This window comes from Vombatus ursinus, unplaced genomic scaffold, assembly GCF_900497805.2.
Source record: "Vombatus ursinus unplaced genomic scaffold, bare-nosed wombat genome assembly UNPS02014773.1, whole genome shotgun sequence".
In the NCBI taxonomy this organism is placed as follows: Eukaryota; Metazoa; Chordata; class Mammalia; order Diprotodontia; family Vombatidae; genus Vombatus; species Vombatus ursinus.
Window position 1 is genome coordinate 1,710,563 of NW_020954551.1, and position 17,195 is coordinate 1,727,757.

Sequence of the window (17,195 nt, forward strand, 5' to 3'; positions counted from 1 at the left end):
TAGATAGATAGATAGATAGATAGATAGATAGATAGATAGATAGATAGACAGACATAGGTATAGGTATACATACATACACACATACATACATATATACACACATGCATGCGCACACACACATATATAAATTTATATAAATACATAAATATATATAAATACATAAACACACATATATATGTCTTGTATGCATGTAGTTATTTGCATGCTGTCTTCTCTGATAGAAGGTGAGTTCCTCGAGGGCAAAGACCATGTCTTTGCCTTTATTTGTATCCCCAGTGCTTAGCACAGGGCTTGGAACATAATGATTAATAAATGCCTTCTTGTTGATTTTGAAGACTAGGTGAGATTTGGACTTAAAGTATAGTCAATAATGGTTTGATGTTAATTTGGAAGAAGGTTTCTTGGGAAGTGCCTCCAGGGAGCTATGCTTGACTCTGTGCTATTTACTATTTTCATTGATGACTTAAGTAAAGGCAGAAAAGTCATGACTATCAAGTTTTAAAATGACTCCATGTTAGGAGGGAAAACGAACACACTTTGGATTGAAGAGTTAAAGAGAACCTTACAAGATAGACCATTGGGCTGAATCTAACGTGAACTTTAACTCGGGTTCAAAGACATCAATTTCCTAAGTACAAGGTGGAGAAGGCATGTTAGGCTACAGTCTTATGGGAAAAAAAACTGGGGGTTTTGGTAGGTTGCTTGCTTAACAGAATTCAGAGGTATGGTGTGTCAGCCCAAAACACTAATGAGATGTTGAAATGCATTCTGAGATACAGAGCTTTTGGAAATGGGCCAGTGATCATCCCACCATCATTGGCCCTGGTCAGACCCCAGCTGGAGAATCGGATTCAGTCCTGAGAGCCCCAGGTTAGGAAAGCCATTGATAACCCAGAAAATAGCCAAAAGAAGGGAACTAGAATGGCAAAGGTTCTCAGCCATACCACACAAAGATCAACTGGGAGGAGCTGAGGTATTTCTTCTGGAGAAGAGAAGACTCAGGAGAAAAAGGATAACTGCAAGAATTTGAAGGGCTATAAATCTGAAAGTAAAATCAATCAATCACATTTATTAGGCATCTGCAATATGCCAAGCACTATATTAGACACTAGAGATGCAAAGACAAAAATAGAACAACCCCTGCCCTCAAGAAGCATGCATTCTATTGGAAAAGAGGGAAAAATATGTATGTATGTATCACATGTGTACATATGTATTTATCTACACACATGTGTGGATTTCTATATATGAAGAATAAATTTACAATAAATACATTGCTGAGAGGCCACTAACATTTTCTCAGATCAATAAAGGCTTCAAGTAGGTGAAGCTTGAGTTGAATCTTAAAGGAAGTAAAGATTCTACTGGATGATGAATGGAATAAGCATTTATATAATACCTACTATGTACCAGGCACTGTGCTAAGCACTTTTACAAATATTATCTCATTTGATCTTCACAAAAACCCTGGGAGATAGGTTCAGTTATTATCCCCGTTTTATAGTTCTGGAAATTGACACAAATAGAAGTGGAATAATTTGTCTAGGGGCACAGGTCTACAGTGTGACTGAGACAAGATTTGAATTTAGGACTTCCTAACTAATGACATGTACTTTATTCCCTGCACCACCAAATGTCTGGAGGGCAGGAGGGAATGTATTCTAGACACTGAAGACATCCAGCGCAAAGGTACAGAGATAGGAGATGAATACTGTATTTGAGGAACAGTAAGAGACAAGTCATATCTAATGAGTCTGGACCCAGTAGGTTATGGCCGAGTTGTAAGGGGTTTTAAAAGCCAAACAGAGGACTTTATTTTTATGAATAGGTTTTGTGCTAGAAGCAACATGGAACCTCTGGGGTTTCCTAAGCAGAAGAGGGAATGACATGTTCAGATCTACACTTCACAAAAATCACTTTGGCATCTGTACAGAAGATGAATAGGAGTGAGAGGAGTCTTGAAGCAAGTAGACCGATTAGGAAGGAAGCTACTGAAATCGTCCGGGCAAGAAGTAAAGAGGATCTGAACTAAGGCGGTAGGGGTGTGAAAAGGAAGAAGGGGGTACTTGAGAAATATTAGGCTTGCTCTATCTGGCCCTAGAGTCCCAAACTGGAAAAATGGGTGAAAGTTGTAAGAGGAAAAATTGAAGCTTAAGGTCAGGAAAAACTTCCTAACGATCCAAGCTGTACAAAAACTGAATGAGTTTTCTTGAAGAATGGAGAACCATCCTTCAGTGGGGGTCTTTAATCGGGTGCAGGATGACCACTTGTCAAGGTGTTGTAGTGGAGATCTGGGGTGAGGGATGGATTGCACTAGAAGACTACTGAGGTCCCTTGTAACTCTGAAATCCTGTCATTAAATATAGGTCAAAGAAGGCAGCACATCTTAGAAAATATTTTTTTCTAAATTATAAAGCATAAATTATATAAAAATACAAAAAGCATATAAATAGAAAAGTAGACATTATATAAAAATATTTTTTTAAATTGAGGCTGATAAGGCAGGGTGTTGATAGGGCAGTGAGTAATCTCTTCCAACTAGCATGAAGGGTGTGCATCAGAGACCAGTGCAGTCTGTGAATCCTCAAAGCCTAGCTTAGCTCTTGGCACTAATGGAAGCTTAAGAACTACTTTCTGTACATCACTGCCATACTTACTTTCCTAATCACCTAGTAACTGACTCCCTAGTGAATCAATCTGTATCTGCCACTCTCGGCATTCTCTGAGGCTGCCACACCATCACTCACCTAGAATATCCTGCTCTGCTCAGGTGGCATATTTTTAATGGTTCTTTCATTCTGAATCCTTTCATTAGCCAGCCTTTGTCTTCGTTGCTGACAGTCAGTCTTGGCTCAGTACCCTGGACAGCAGCAAGTCCATCTATCCCTCTACCCTTGGAACCCTGCAACTGAATGTGACCAGGATCAGCTTTAATCCCAGGCTTAGGCAGGCTAGAGCAGGCTGACAGGGGCTCCCCTGGCCACAATTCAAGCTTATGGAATAACTGTCAACCTTTTAGCTGCCTCACATCTTGCCAGCTTTGCCGAGTGCAATTTACTATTGAGCAGATGTCGTACTTTGGGGCAGGAGAAGGTGTGGGGAGCATTGGAGGAGGGGGAATTCTGTTTTCAATATAGAAAACCTTTCATAGGTGCTGCTTTTGGTGACTTGAGAGGATTTCTGAAAGAGAATGCTTAGGACCTTGAATGAAGCAGGAAGCAGGGACAGCAATGCTAGGGTTTGGTTTGTCTGATCATTCTCACCTTCATCCTCTTAAAAGTCAAACAAAAAAATATATATATACATACGCACATGTGTGTATATGTCTATGCCTATGCCTATATACCTGTATATACACATACATACAAATATATGTATGTGTATATATACATATGTGTATGTGTATATATATACATATATGTACGTATATATATATGGTAGGATGAGGGGAGTATACACATGTATATATGCATATATGTACATATATATATATATGTATGTATCTTTGGACTTGTCTCCCTTCGTTCCACCATCTTAGATGGACTAGAATAGCACTGAATTTTACCTGCCAAAGTTTCAATCAATTAACCACCAATAAGCATTAATTAAACACTTATTTTCATTGTCTTTGTATCCTCAAGGGGAAAGAGAAAGGAAATTAGCATTTTTAAGCACCTACTGTGTGCCAGACACTGTGCTAAGACTTTATAGATATTATCTCATTTGATCCTCACAACAACTCTGTGAAGTATGTGCTATTATGATTCCCATTTTATAGATGGGAAAATTAAAGCAGATAGAGGTCAAGTCACTTACCCAGGGTTGTGCAACTAGCAAATGTCTAAGGCAGGATTGGAACTTGAATCTTCTTGACTCCAGGACTAACACTCTATCCACTGTGCTATGGAAAGAAAGAAAAAGGAAGGAAGGAGGGAAAGAAGGAAGGAAGGAAGGAAGGAATGGAGGGAGGAAGGGAGGGAAGGAAGGGAGGGAAAGAGGGAAGGAAGGGAGGGAGGAGGGAAGGGAGGAGGAAAGGGAGGGGGGAAGGAAGGAAAGAAGAGAGGAAGGAGGGAAGGAAGGAAGGAAATATAATAATAACTAGTCACAAGTTACTACTTGTGCAAGCGCAGCTAGGGTGGATAGAGTGATGGGCCTGGAATCAGGAAGACCTGAGTTCGACTCTGGCCTCAGACACTTACTAACTGTGTGACCCTAGGCAAGTCATTTAGCTCTGTTTGCCTCAGTTTCCTCATCTGTAAAACAAGCTGGTTAAGGAATGGCAAATCACTCAATTATCTTTGCCCAAAAAAAACCCCAAAGCTGGGCCACAAAGAATTTGACACAATTGAAACCACTGAACAAAAACAAACAAAAATTACATAGTATTTTGAAGTTTTCCAAATGATTTACAAATATTGTTCCATTTTATCCTCACAACAATCCTAGGAAGTAGGGGCCATTATTATCCTCATTTTACAGATAAGAAAACTGAGGCAGACAGAGGGCTAATGAATTGCCAAAGGTCACACAAGTAGAAAGTATCTGAGGCTGAATTCGAACCCAGGTCTTCCTGACTCCAGGTCTAGGACTTTATCCACTTGCCTCCTAGCTACCTAGCACAATGCCTGGCACAAAACAATTGCTTGATCAATCTTTTTTCAGTCATTCCCACTATATGCCAGGCACTGCGCTAGCCCCTGGGGACACAAAGATAAAAGTGAAATAATAGTGCCTGCCCTCAAGGAGCCTGCACTCTTCTGGAGCAGACAGGCACCAACAGCTCCATATATGTCTGCACAAAAGCAATATAAGATCATTGCAAGGAGAAGCCCTGGCATCTGAGAGAGCAGGAAACAGTTGGTGCCCAGTTGACTGATGGTAGGACAGGAATTTTGTGTGTATTCGAACACATGCACACACTCACACACACACATACACACATGCACACACTCACACACACATACACACATGCACACACTCACACACACATACACACATGCACACACACATACACATGCACACACTCACACACACACACACACACAGAATTTAAATCTCTGGTCTAGTGTGCGCGATTGTTTTTTGGGTTGCTCTGCTTCGTGCTGCCCTCTCTCTGATACTCATGCTCTCCTCCCTTCCTTACTAATCTTCTTAGCTTTCATTTAATACACCATAGTCTGGTTTGGTTTGGTTTTCTTTCTTTTTTTCTGAAATCACAAATCAATGCCATCTGACAAGTTTGCTTTTGCTTCCCCTTATTAATTCTCAATTGTTGGCCCGAGGTGCCTCGTGCCTCGGCTGCTGCCTCTCCCGGATCCAAGCGGTAGGAGAATGAGAAATCAATTAGGTACCAAGAAAACGGCCAAGACTGAAGTCAAGCAATTACACCAGGCACTCACTCTAGAAGTAATTAAAGAGCTCTGCCGAGAAGATTCAGGAGAGATGGTGGGATGGTGGTGACCCAGAAAAACAACTCATTACTGTTATTACTCATGAATGGATGGAAGGCACGTGGGACCAGCTGCTTAGTTTCCCCTGGGAAGCAAGGAAATGATCAATCAGAAAAGTTTGCTGAAAATAGTTCCATAGCCCTGGGTCCAACTTGCCAGACAAAAATCATACACTCATCTGAGGGGGCCTGGAATTGCATGAGTACCCTTAATGCATGCATGATCACCCAATCCTGCCAGTAGGTCTCTGAAGGATTTCAAGATCACAGATCTCGGGTCAGAGGGGACCTTGGAGATTATGGGATCCAACTCGCTCATTTCACAGATGAGGAAATCTGAGGCCAAGAGCAACAAAGTAACTTACTCAAGGCTGTACAGCAGTATTTGAACCCAGAACCTCCAATGCAGAATCTAAGATTCTTTCCACCCATATCTCTACCAGATTCATTTTTTTTTACCAGAACAACTAAAAAGTATCTCCATCAAAGTTATACTCTGATGCCCAACACCTTGGTGGCATAGAGGGCACCGGCTACTTTCAAAGGCTGGAGCAGTGGAATGCAAGCTGTGATACATCCAATAATCAGAGAATGCTTACAATCAGGGCCCATCGTGTTCCTCTTCTGAGGACTAGCCAGCTAAAGTGGCAGAGATTTTCCCACCTAAAAGCTGGTCACTGGGGAAGGAAGCACGGATGGGCTGCAATCTTCATCAGAGGGAGTACCCACATCAGTGACATACAGATCCTTTGGCAGAGCCTGAGAAGAACCTTAACTAAGGTGTGCCAAGAGGCGCTTATGATTGGTAGCTTAGGGGAGGATGGGGCAACAATGACATCATTGATTTTCTGGAGGATCAAAAACTAAAAGCACGAATAAGCATCAGAATGACTTTGCCACAACTCTACAGAATTGTTCATGATAATAATAACAACAATAATAATAACAGCAGCTAATATTTATATGGTACATTAAGGATTGCAAAGTACTTTATACATGTTATCAAATTTGATTCTTACAATGACCCTGGGGAATGGTGAAATTTCCATTTCACGTATGAGAAAACTAAGGTAGGCAGAGGTCAAGTGACTTGCCCAATGTCACACAGCTACTAAGTGTGTGGAGCAGGTTTCAAACTCAAGTCTGCCAGACTCCCAAGTCCAACACTGTGTCCCCTGTTTTCAAAGCTGAAGCTACTTTCAAATCAAGATGGGAGAAAAGTAGAAGGGAAGGAACAAGGGAGGATCTGATGAGATGTGATTGATCACAAAGTACCTTGTAAAAACTTGTCAAACTTAGAGCACTATACAAATGTGAACTGTTAGTTTGTTACAAGAGTATTGGATGAATGAATGAATGAGCGTTTAGGGAGTACTTGCCATGGGCACAACGCTGTGCTAAGCCCTGGGGATAGAAAAAGAAAAGAGTCCCTGCTCCAAAGGACCTTGCATATTAATGGAGAAGTTAAAAGACACAAGAGGTTTCAACCTTGGAAAATCCCCAGGGTCCTTGGGGTGCAACACTAAAGATGGTCAGGCCTCTTCTTTACTGCCATTTCCACCGATAAAATCGTCTCAGTTTCTGTAGTTGAAACACTCGAAGGTGCCAAGACCTTCATCTGTGAGAACATTCTTTGGGGGTTCTTCACTAGCTATGGCTGTGGTGCCAAAAGAAGGAGTTGCCAGGCTGCACCTCCACAAGGCTCGTGCCCCAGGAGATGGCAAGAGGGACCAAGCTGGAAACAGAGAAGGTGGTCTGGGAGATGCTGACACTCCCAAGGCTCTTGCCACAGCCTTACCACAGTCATAGCTAAAGATTACTGTCCTTTGAAGACAGTCTGCTGCTGGTGGTGAAGCTGAGGAATGTGGGTCCTCTATGGCCCCGCCTCAAAGGTCTAGGGTCTGGTCTGGAAGCAGGGAGGGTCAGTGGTCTAGAGGACACCACCATTTCTAAGGTTCTTGGGCTCAGTGTCCTGGGGGTTTTGCCATCAGAGTCTGAGGGGGCGTGAGGACTGAGGTGGTGGCAGCAGTTGGGCATGCCTGTCTCTCTTTCAGGGGAGCTTTGCTGATCCAGCTGGGTTAAGTTGCCTGCCCCATTGGTGGCAGTTGGTGGTGATCCTGGACTTGGGGGAGGGGAACGAGATAGTGTACAAGTAGAATTGGTAGTCTGAGTGGGGGAGGGGAGGATGCCTCTTCCAAGCCTAATGGACTTAACAGTCAGTGAGTGGCAGTTGGCCAGCCGTTGGTGCTGGTGGGGGCAAGGAAGGTGAGCTTCTTCTCCAAAGGCCAGATTAGAGTGAGATTGTGAAGGGTGTCTGTCCACTTCCTTCTTGTATCCAAACTTTCTTGAATTGTTTGAGACATTTTGCAAAACCAAAGAAGGGCAGGCAACTACTGGCAGACTTGTGACAACCTCCTAAGTCAGGTGTACACCCACTTCTTTTAGCATCACATGCCATAGACTTCTCTTTTTGTATTTTTTTCTCTTTTCCAGATGTCTTCTAGAACCTGCAGAAGCTTTTTGTTAGTGTTTTGCTTTGTATAAAGTATCTACTTTTTCTCCACTTTTTCCATGCCCGAGATGGGTCCCAGATCCGGGACTGACTCTGAAGGGGATGTGTGCCTAGGAGTGGGAGACCAGGGCCAGGGGCTTCTGAAGGTACTGAACAGGGGCGACCTTTGAAAATGGGTCATAGCTGTGCTCATGGCCTCAGACTCAAGGCCCCAGGGTCAGGTGGAAGGAAAACCATCTTGATAAGAAATGGATGTCCAGGTGACCAAGTCTCAATAGAAATCCTTATATCTGAGGGGCCACATGAGTTTTTATTGATAATTGGTTCAAATTATACAGTATTTTTAAAAAAAAAAAAATCAGTTCCCAAAAGTGACAGTATGGAATAGTAGATAGGCCAGTAGGCTTGAGTTTTAATTTTTAATTTTTTGTATTTCTGCTGAAAATCTTGGCTATTACAGGGTCAGGTAGAAAGCCCAAAGCTCACATGTTTAGATCCGCAGGGACTAGGTGATTTGAAAGATCATTTTTAGCTACAAAAGGTCTCTATTCCTAACAAACATTCATCAAACACTGACAAATACTCAACACTGTGCTAGGGGCTAAAGGGAAGATAGGGGAAAAGTACAAGAAACTTCAATCCTGCCTTCCGGGAGATTACAGTCTAAAGGGAACCATTCCTCTACTCTTTGGGATAGGAGCAGAACTTGTCTCTCAGAACTTTTGCTCGGTACCACGAAGAACCTGGATTCTGAGAAGCGAAAGCATCGACTGTGAGGAGATGGGCCCGCACAGCTGTCTGGTCCAGCCTATACCTGAAAAAGAATCCCTCTATCACATACCTGCTTGACATACAGTCAGTTGGTCCTTGCTGCATGACCCTCCACTAGGGGGAGCCTTCTTTCATAGGGCCTTCCAGCACAGCCTAGCTCTCTGAAAGAGATGGCAGCAGTCTCACCTCACAGAATGGAAATTCCGGAGGACAAGGACTGCTTCGTCTTTGTCTTTGTATCCCCAGTGCCCAGCTCAGGTGGAGGCACATAGTAGGCACTTTAATGAATGCTTGTGGATTGATTGGTTAGAAACTTCTTTCGAGGTTTTTCGAGCAACAACACCAATCTCCCTGTTCATGGCATCCACCCATGGCTCCTGTTTCTGCCCTCTGTGGCTAAGCAGAACACATATTCCAAAAGTCTTTCATACAGATGAAGAGAGCTCTCCTGTTCCCCGGGGGGAAACAGCCCCAGTTCCTTTAGTGGATCCTCATATGGCTTGGACTTATTGATGCCATATTAATTGTTTCCTAATTGACTTCTCCTGGATGCCTGCCAGCTTATCAAGGTTCTTGAACTGTGGTACCCAGAAACAAATCCAATATTCCCACTAGGGATGACCAGGGCAGAGTGCAAGAGGACTGAAGCATCAGGGCCTCTGGGTTGGAAGAGACCTTGGACACCATTTAGTCCAACCCATAAACAAAAGGAATCCTTCTTATACCTGACCTGAGGAGTGCTCACCCAGTCTACTAGAAGACCTCCACAGAGGGGAGCCTACCACCTCTCCAGCACTGAGGTTCAGCTTTAATTGTGAAGAAGCTTGTCAAACCTAAATGGGCCTCTTTTCAACCCCCACCATTGCTCCTGGTTCTGACCTGCAGGGCAGGAGAACAAGTCTAATCCTTTCAGATGCTTGAAGACAGCTGTCATGCTCCCCCTGAGTCTTCTTCTCTGCAGGCTAAACATGCCCAGTTTCTCCAGCCAGGCCTCATATGTCATAGACTCAAGATGCTTCCCTAACTTGCTCGCCCACCTTTGGACATTCTCCAGCCCACTGGTGTCCTCCCTGACCTGTGGTGGCCACAACTGAGTACCCCACTCTAGCCAAGATCTGACAAGGTCAATGGACAGTGTGACTATCACCTTACTGCTCCTAGAGTTATGTCCTTCCTACTGCAGCCCCTTGCTGGTTTTTCCACCTTTGGAAGGAAGCAATTATCACTAAGGTGAGTCAGAAAGTGATTATGTGTTCAGTTCTTGGCAGAAAGAGGGAGAATTCCACTAATACTACTATTGCTACTACTACTACTACTAGTAGTAGTAGTAGTAGTAGTACTACCACTACTACTATTACTATTGTTACTGCTACTACTACTACTACTATTATTATTACTACTACTACTACTATTATTACTACTACTACTGCTACTACTACTGCTGCTGCTGCTACTGCTACTACTACTGCTGCTACTACCACTACTACTGAACAATAATCGTAATCTCTAACAATTATATAGCTAGGCGCTGCACTAAGTGCTTCACAGATATTATCTCATTTGATAATTTAGCGTGTTCTTGCCCTACTGGAGTGATTGAAATATCCTTGGGACCACATCCACCCCATGGGTCAGAGGTTTTTCATTCTTTCCTCAGAAGATGAAGGGGGGTTTTTGTTTACTATCAATTCCCTGTGAGATGACAGCTGAGCAGCTGGTCCCTAGAGCCAGGACAGTGGAGATGGAGCAGCCAGCTGCCAAACTCTCCCATGGCCCATTCCCTTTCGGACTTTCTTCTGGATTAGCAGAACATGGGTCATTATGCCCTGTCCTCTGTACATTTATCCCAGTTGCCATAGCCTACTTTGGCCTCTCTCTTCCCTAGAGATGTGAAGACCTGAGTGAGGAGAGTGGAAAAATTCTGGGGAAAAATTTGTTTTTCTGTCACTCCGACAAGGAAAAAGTGTTTGTTTCCACCCACTCCACCATGCATGACAAGATTTTCACTGATCTTTCCTTTTTAGCTTTTAAAGAGGCATGAGTAACACTTTTGTGAATAGACACTGAAGTGCAGGCAACAATGTAGTGGAATGAACCTTGGTCCCAGAGTATGAACATTGTGTCCCATCCCCTCTCTGCCACTTAATGTCCATTGACACGTGGCACTTCGTGTATCTCTGCCTCAGTTCTCTCAGACACTGAAAAGAGATCAGACTTGGGAACAGAAGACCAGGGTCTGAATCCTGCCTTTGTTCCTTTGCTCCCTAGCTTGGTGATCGTAAGCAAATCACTATGTTTCAGTTCCTTCATCTGTAAAGTAAAGGATGTTCTCTTTTGAGGACCCTTCCAGATCCAAATCTCTTGTTCTGGGAAGCAACAGGGGACAGGGGAAAGACTACCAAATTGAGAGTTAGTGACCTGGTTTTGAACCCTGCCTCTACCGGTTCTTACACGTGGGACTTTGAACAAGTCATTATTTTGCCTCAGCTTTCTCATCTGGAAAATGAGGCGATTTGAACCAGATGACTTCTGAGGCCCCTCCTATCTCCAGATCTATGACCCTAAGCACTGCTTTGTGGCTACTTGACCTTAACTTTCTCAAAATAAGCAGTACAAATAAAACAAGAGAATTATGTGTAAAATTGTAGATGGCGTAGTGGCATGGCTCCCTTCCGTGGGTAAGCAGGAGAGCTCAGCTCTCTCTCTTAGCAATAGCACAACGAGCTTGGGCCTCCAGGGAGCCCTTTCTACGTTCTGCAGAGTGAAGGCAGCTTTGGGGCCGCCTGCGGGATTCTTCTTGGTAATGTTTGACCTCGTAGTTGACAGAAGGATTCCCATCCTGTAGACCAGCCCTCCCAAGTCTCCTTACAGCAGAGCTTGGCAGAAGCATTTATTTTCACAAAGCCTGAAAAGAAGGGACTTGCTGCCAGCTTTACTCCCTGAGACTCAGGCAAAGAGGAAAATCAAAAGTTTGAGAGCTGACCAAGGTCCCTTCCAGCTCTCTAAATTATATAATCCTATGACGTTGGAGACTTTTCCTCTCAGACCTGTGACCTGGAAATCCTCAAAGAAGGGGAAAGAAAGCCAATTTCCCTATTGAAAGGGAAGCGTTTAAATTCATTTGCATTCATGACACTTACTCGGGCTGTCTCCAATGCCTAGGATGCTCTGCCTCCTCCCCTGTACCTCTTAGGATCCTATGCCTCCTCCCGAGCCCAGATCCAGCGCCACTGCCTCCATGAGGCCCTTCCCAACTCCACTAGCTGGCTCATGCCTCCTTACCCTTATGATTTGTGCTGGTTCTCGTTCAGTCATTTTCAGTCGTGTCTGACTTTCTGTGACCCCATTCGGGGTTTTCTTGGCAAAAATACTGCAGTGGTTTGCCATTTCCTTCTATAGCTCCTTTTACAGATGAGGAAACTGAGGCAGAGTGAAAAGTGACTTTTCCAGGGTATTGTAGCTAGTCAGTGTCTGAGGCCACATCTGAACTAAGATTACCTTGATTTTTTAAAATTTTTTTGCAGCGTGGCATAGTGAATCAAGTACTGGCCTCACCTATCCAGGTGTCCTTCCTGTGACACCCCCCATTGGCCAAGTGCCTTCACCTCTCATTGCTTTCTAGGGCTATGAGTTGCAGAGGAGGAGCACCCCCCTGCACCCTTGTGAGAATGTCTGCGGCCCAGTCCTCACCCCTCTATTCTGTGTACATTATTAGACGTCAGTGTCATTTCCTCCCCCAGAATGGGGGCTCCTCCAGAGGAAGGGTGTCTCATTTTTGCACTCAGAACCTGGAACACAGAGGACACAGTGGATGCTTTTTGATTACTTGGCTGATCACAGGACCATAGATTTAAAGCTGGAAAGGACAGGAGGGGCCACCAAGTCCAAAAACCACACTTTACAGATGAGAAAACTGAGGCACAGAACGTTTAGGTGACTCACTCAGCATCACACAGCTAATAAGTACCTGAGGCAGCTTCAAAACATGTCAGCTCCAAGGCTGTGCTTTACCTAATACTCCATAGTGCCTCAATTGATTAAGTAATAGGTTCTAGGAGAGAGAGAGAGAAAGGATAGAAAGGTGGAGAGCTGGAGGGAGAGATAAAGAGTGTACACCACATCTTTTTCTAGAGTAATAGCATAAACAGGAAATCATGGATTGGTTGGAAGGGAACTGAGGCTGCCTACTCAAAGCATCATCAGCATTTCAAAGGCCATGGAGTACAATCCCCTCAACAGTGATTTCACTGTTGAGGAAACTGAGGCAGGCAAAAGTTAAGTGACTTGCCCAGAATCTCAAGAAAGGGAGTGTCTGGGGCAGCTAGGTGGTGCAGTGGATTGAGCTCCAGCCTTGGAGTCAGGAGGACCTGAGTTCAAATCCAACCTCAGACACGTGCTAGCTTACTAGCTGTGTGACCCTGGGCAGGTCACTTAACCTTGATTGCCTCACCAAAAAGCAAAAAAAAAAAAAAAAAAAGGCAGGATTCCAACTCGGGTCACCCCAGCTCCAAATCCAGTGTTCCATCTATGCACCACCTAATGACTTTATACCTACTAGTGTCATTGACAAGTAAATTCCTAGAGGTCACATAGGAGCTATGTCTGTCTTCTTCTGCCCCATTAGGTCTGTATCACATGATTCCTAGGACTCTTTCCACACTTAACTTACTGGGTATAGATGCAGCCTGACCACACCCAATCTGCACTGCCCCATTGCCTTGTGGGTGAAATTTATGCTTCATTCTTCAGAGACCCTGGTATTCTGTGTCTCCATACTATACTATCAGCACGATGTTGATATTAAAAAGCTGGGCTTTGACTTTCATGGGAAGCCTGGCATCAGTACAATAGCTCTCTAACTTCCCAGAAGAGAGCCAGCTCACTCCCCTCCTACTGCTCAAATCTGGGCCCACCATACTGTTGGCTGCATTTTTGAAAGGCTCATTAGAGCCACAAATATCTCACGGTGTAGGGGGAAGCGTTGAAACCAGGGGATGTGGAGATGAATCCTGGATTTGCTCTGCTACCTCTGTGTCCTTGGGCAAGTCATTGTACTTTTCTAGGCCTCAGTTTCCCTGTATGTAAAATAAGAAAGTTGGAATAGGTGACCCCAAAGAGGCGAGACTAGACAATCTTCCAGATCCCTTCTGACTCTGTGATTTTGCAATCTTTAACCCAGTTTATCTGGGGATAAAGTCCTCAGCTCTGAGGAAGACTGATGCACAGATGAGAATTCCAGAAACTGCTGAATGTTTTCTCCTTCTTGAACGGTGGAGGGATTTAAGAAAGGCCAAGGTTGGAGTAACGGGAGCAGGCGTGCTTAAAAGAGATGAACCGGGGGGCTTAGGGAGGTTCTGTCTGGGTTCCTTGACTGCCTCTCAGAAAAAAAGGAGCAGCCGCTCAAAAGCACAGCCTTTAACAGACTTGCGCATTTGAAGGCTCGTCAAAATCTTTGGGAACTGTTAATGTCCTGTCAGCTACAGCCAACACGAGCCCTGCTTCCTTAGGGCAGCAGCTCTTCCATCGATCCCAAATCAGAGCAGACACTGGATGAAAAAGGCGACCAGAGAAACGATCCGGGTGGGGGGAGAGGGGAGGAGCTTTTAACCTCAAATGTGGGCGTTTGAAGACTCAGAGAAACTCACTTTGTTTTGTCTCTTCTCCTCCCTCCCCTTCTCTTCCTTCCTCCTTCCTCTCCCTCAATCTTGTCTCTATGTCTGAATATCTTTCTGCATCTCTCTCTGTCTCTCTCTGTCTCTCGCCTTCTCTCTGTGTGTCTCTCTCTTTCCAGTGTGATTTATTTCATTGTGATTCGAACCATCTGGATTAAGAGCAAAGCCCATGATAGGATCGTCTCTAATTGCTCTGGTAAGTCTCCAGTCCGAGCACCACATTCTGAATTCTCAATTTGTTCTACTTGTTTGATAAGTTTTCCTTCTGGGATGTGGGAAATTGGGTATGTCTGAAGTCAAAGACTCTTCAGTGATCTCATCTGTCAGCCAAGGTGCTTTCTTTCTACAAGAGGCTTCCCTGTAAAGAGACAAAGTAGGAAGGTGACTTCAAATCTTGCCTCCAACATTAGCTGTGAGACCCTGGGCAAGTCATTTAGCTTCTCAGGGCAGCTCTCTAGGTCTTAAAGCTGATCTTCATGGGTGAAAGGTGTTTCTCCATCTGAACATCCCTGGAGATCAATGAGATCACCATCTCCCTCATGACAAGTGTGGCCCTGTGAGAGTTCAGCCAAGGAAAGGGACCTTGGGATGAAAACAAACGAATGAATGAATGAGCAAACTTTAAAAACCATCGCACACGTAACAGGATTTGTGAATAGATTTCTTGTGCTTTGTTTGGACCCACAGACCAAAAAATAAAATGCGGTCTGCCCACACACATCAAGCATACCTGCAGTGCCCTATAAGCCACTCCTGGTCCTCTCTCTGCTGGGGCCTATCTAAGGAGTCGTGAATGAAGGACACATCTTCCTAAAGCCATTAGAGCCTCTCCTCTGTCCACCTCCAGCTCCTATCCCCATGCAGCAAGGTCCTTAAGAATCCGATACACATCATTATACCCTATTCTCTATTGCCTTGACCCCACCGATCCTTTCCATTAATGATACGGCACTGATGCCCAGACCAGACTGCGTTGGCAGGGCAAGGGAGGGCTCAGCTAGCTTAAATATTGATTGGGAGACAGCACTTGGGAGTTTTCAGAGACATCTGCATGGCCTTCTCTCATTTGAGGCTCACAATCACTCCCATAAGGTAGGGACTGCAGCTGTTATCACCATCTCCATATTACAGATGAGAAAACAGAGTTTGACCTGCAAAAGAGAAGGCTTTGGGGTGGGGGTGAGGTTGATAGTTGGTTCCCAGCATTTTAATGGAAGAGCACATTGTCAATTCTACATGCATCCAGAGGGCAGAGCCAAGAGTAATGAATAAAAGCTGGTGAGAAGCACACTTAGGCTTGAGATAAGCAGTCACGGGCTCCTGCCCAACGATGGGAGATCCCCCACAGTGGGACAAGCAGCCCCCAGAGTAGCAGGGCCCCCCTCCCTGGAGGTCTTCTAAGACAAGTAGGGGTGACGGTTAGTTAGGGGTTGTGTAGAGGAGTTTCCTTGGGGCCTAGCAGTTGACCTGAGTAATCACTGAGCTCCTTTTCACCTCCGACTTGCCTATTGCTATTAAGTGTCTGAACAAGATATGAACCAAGGTCTTAGGATCATAGATTCAGCCCTAGAAGAGACCTTAGGGACCATTGAGTATAAACTCTCATTTTGCAAATGAAGAAACTGAGGCACAGAACAATGACTTACTAATAGATGCCCGAGATAGAGTTTGAATCCAGATTTTCCTGATTCCAAGTCAACGTATTGACTCTCTGGTAAGAGACAGATTCTTGGGGGACCCCAAAGAAGAAATTATAGGGAAACCAATGGTTTCCCAGTCCCAGAGAACTTTTGCCAATTTAATAGCACAGTGCAGTGGTTAGAGCACTAGGCTCAGAACTGTTTTTCACCTCTCTTTATATTCCCGGTGCTCAACACAGTGCCTGGCATATTGGGGGTGCTTAAGAAATGCTTATTGACTGACTCAGAAAGATATGAGTCCAAATTCTTCCTTTGCCACTAGCCGTATGACTACGGTTCAGTAATTTAACCTCTCTGAACCTCAGTTTCCACAACTGTAAAATAGAGCGATTGAACTGGCTGGTCTCTGGAGTCCTTTCCAGCTCAGTTGGTGATCCTGTGACTCTGAGAGCTCACATTTATATAGTGCTTTAAACATTGCAGAACATTTCATATACACTACTTAATTTAATCTATGCCACATCCCTGCAAGGTAAGTGCTATTTCTCTTACCAGTCCCAATCTATAACTTAGCGCTGGACTCACTCAGATGGTTGCAGAAGAGAGAGTGAGGCTGATGACTTTGCACAGCTCTGCCTCACTTAAGTCCAATTCACTTACAAGTCATGGTCCCCGTTGAATGAACAAATAATTTCTCTTACCATTTTTCCAGAAAGGATAGACAAACAGCTTCCCCAGGACTGCAAAGCTAGTAATCGTGTGGGGCAAGAATTGAAGCCTCCCTACAAGACGGCAACATTGTATCCTCTGGGCCCCACGGTCTCCTGCTGAAACCGTGCTACCGGCTCTGGAAGCACGCCTGAATGCATTCAGGAGGGAGTCAGGTCTCAAGAAGGCAGGGCCAACAGTCTGCCCTTTGATGGCTCACTCTCCTTCAAGATTCAGACTCCAAATGACCTCCCATGTTGGGCAGCACCTTCTTTAAAAAGAGGCCAGGAGCGCAGGGCCCCGAGCTGCCAAGGCAAGCTGGCCACATGGGAAAGCAGCTCCGAGTTAAAGCCGGTGACCAGACTTAAGCTTTCTGCCAGGACGCCAGTGCCTCGGTAGCCTCTGGACCTTCGAGCTGCTAATGCGTTCTGGCAGCTGCTTAG

General features: G+C 44.6%; 1 protein-coding gene across 3 annotated transcripts in view; it reads left to right on the forward strand.

The window, feature by feature from the left end:
- The window catches only part of NPSR1 (neuropeptide S receptor 1), a 163,858-nt gene that overhangs the window by 136,108 nt on the left and 10,555 nt on the right, over positions 1–17,195 (forward strand). For all 3 annotated transcript variants that reach the window (XM_027864106.1, XM_027864108.1, XM_027864107.1), the window contains one exon: positions 14,524–14,600. In XM_027864106.1, coding sequence (XP_027719907.1) covers positions 14,524–14,600 — 77 coding nt within the window. The remainder of the gene's footprint in view (positions 1–14,523; positions 14,601–17,195) is intronic.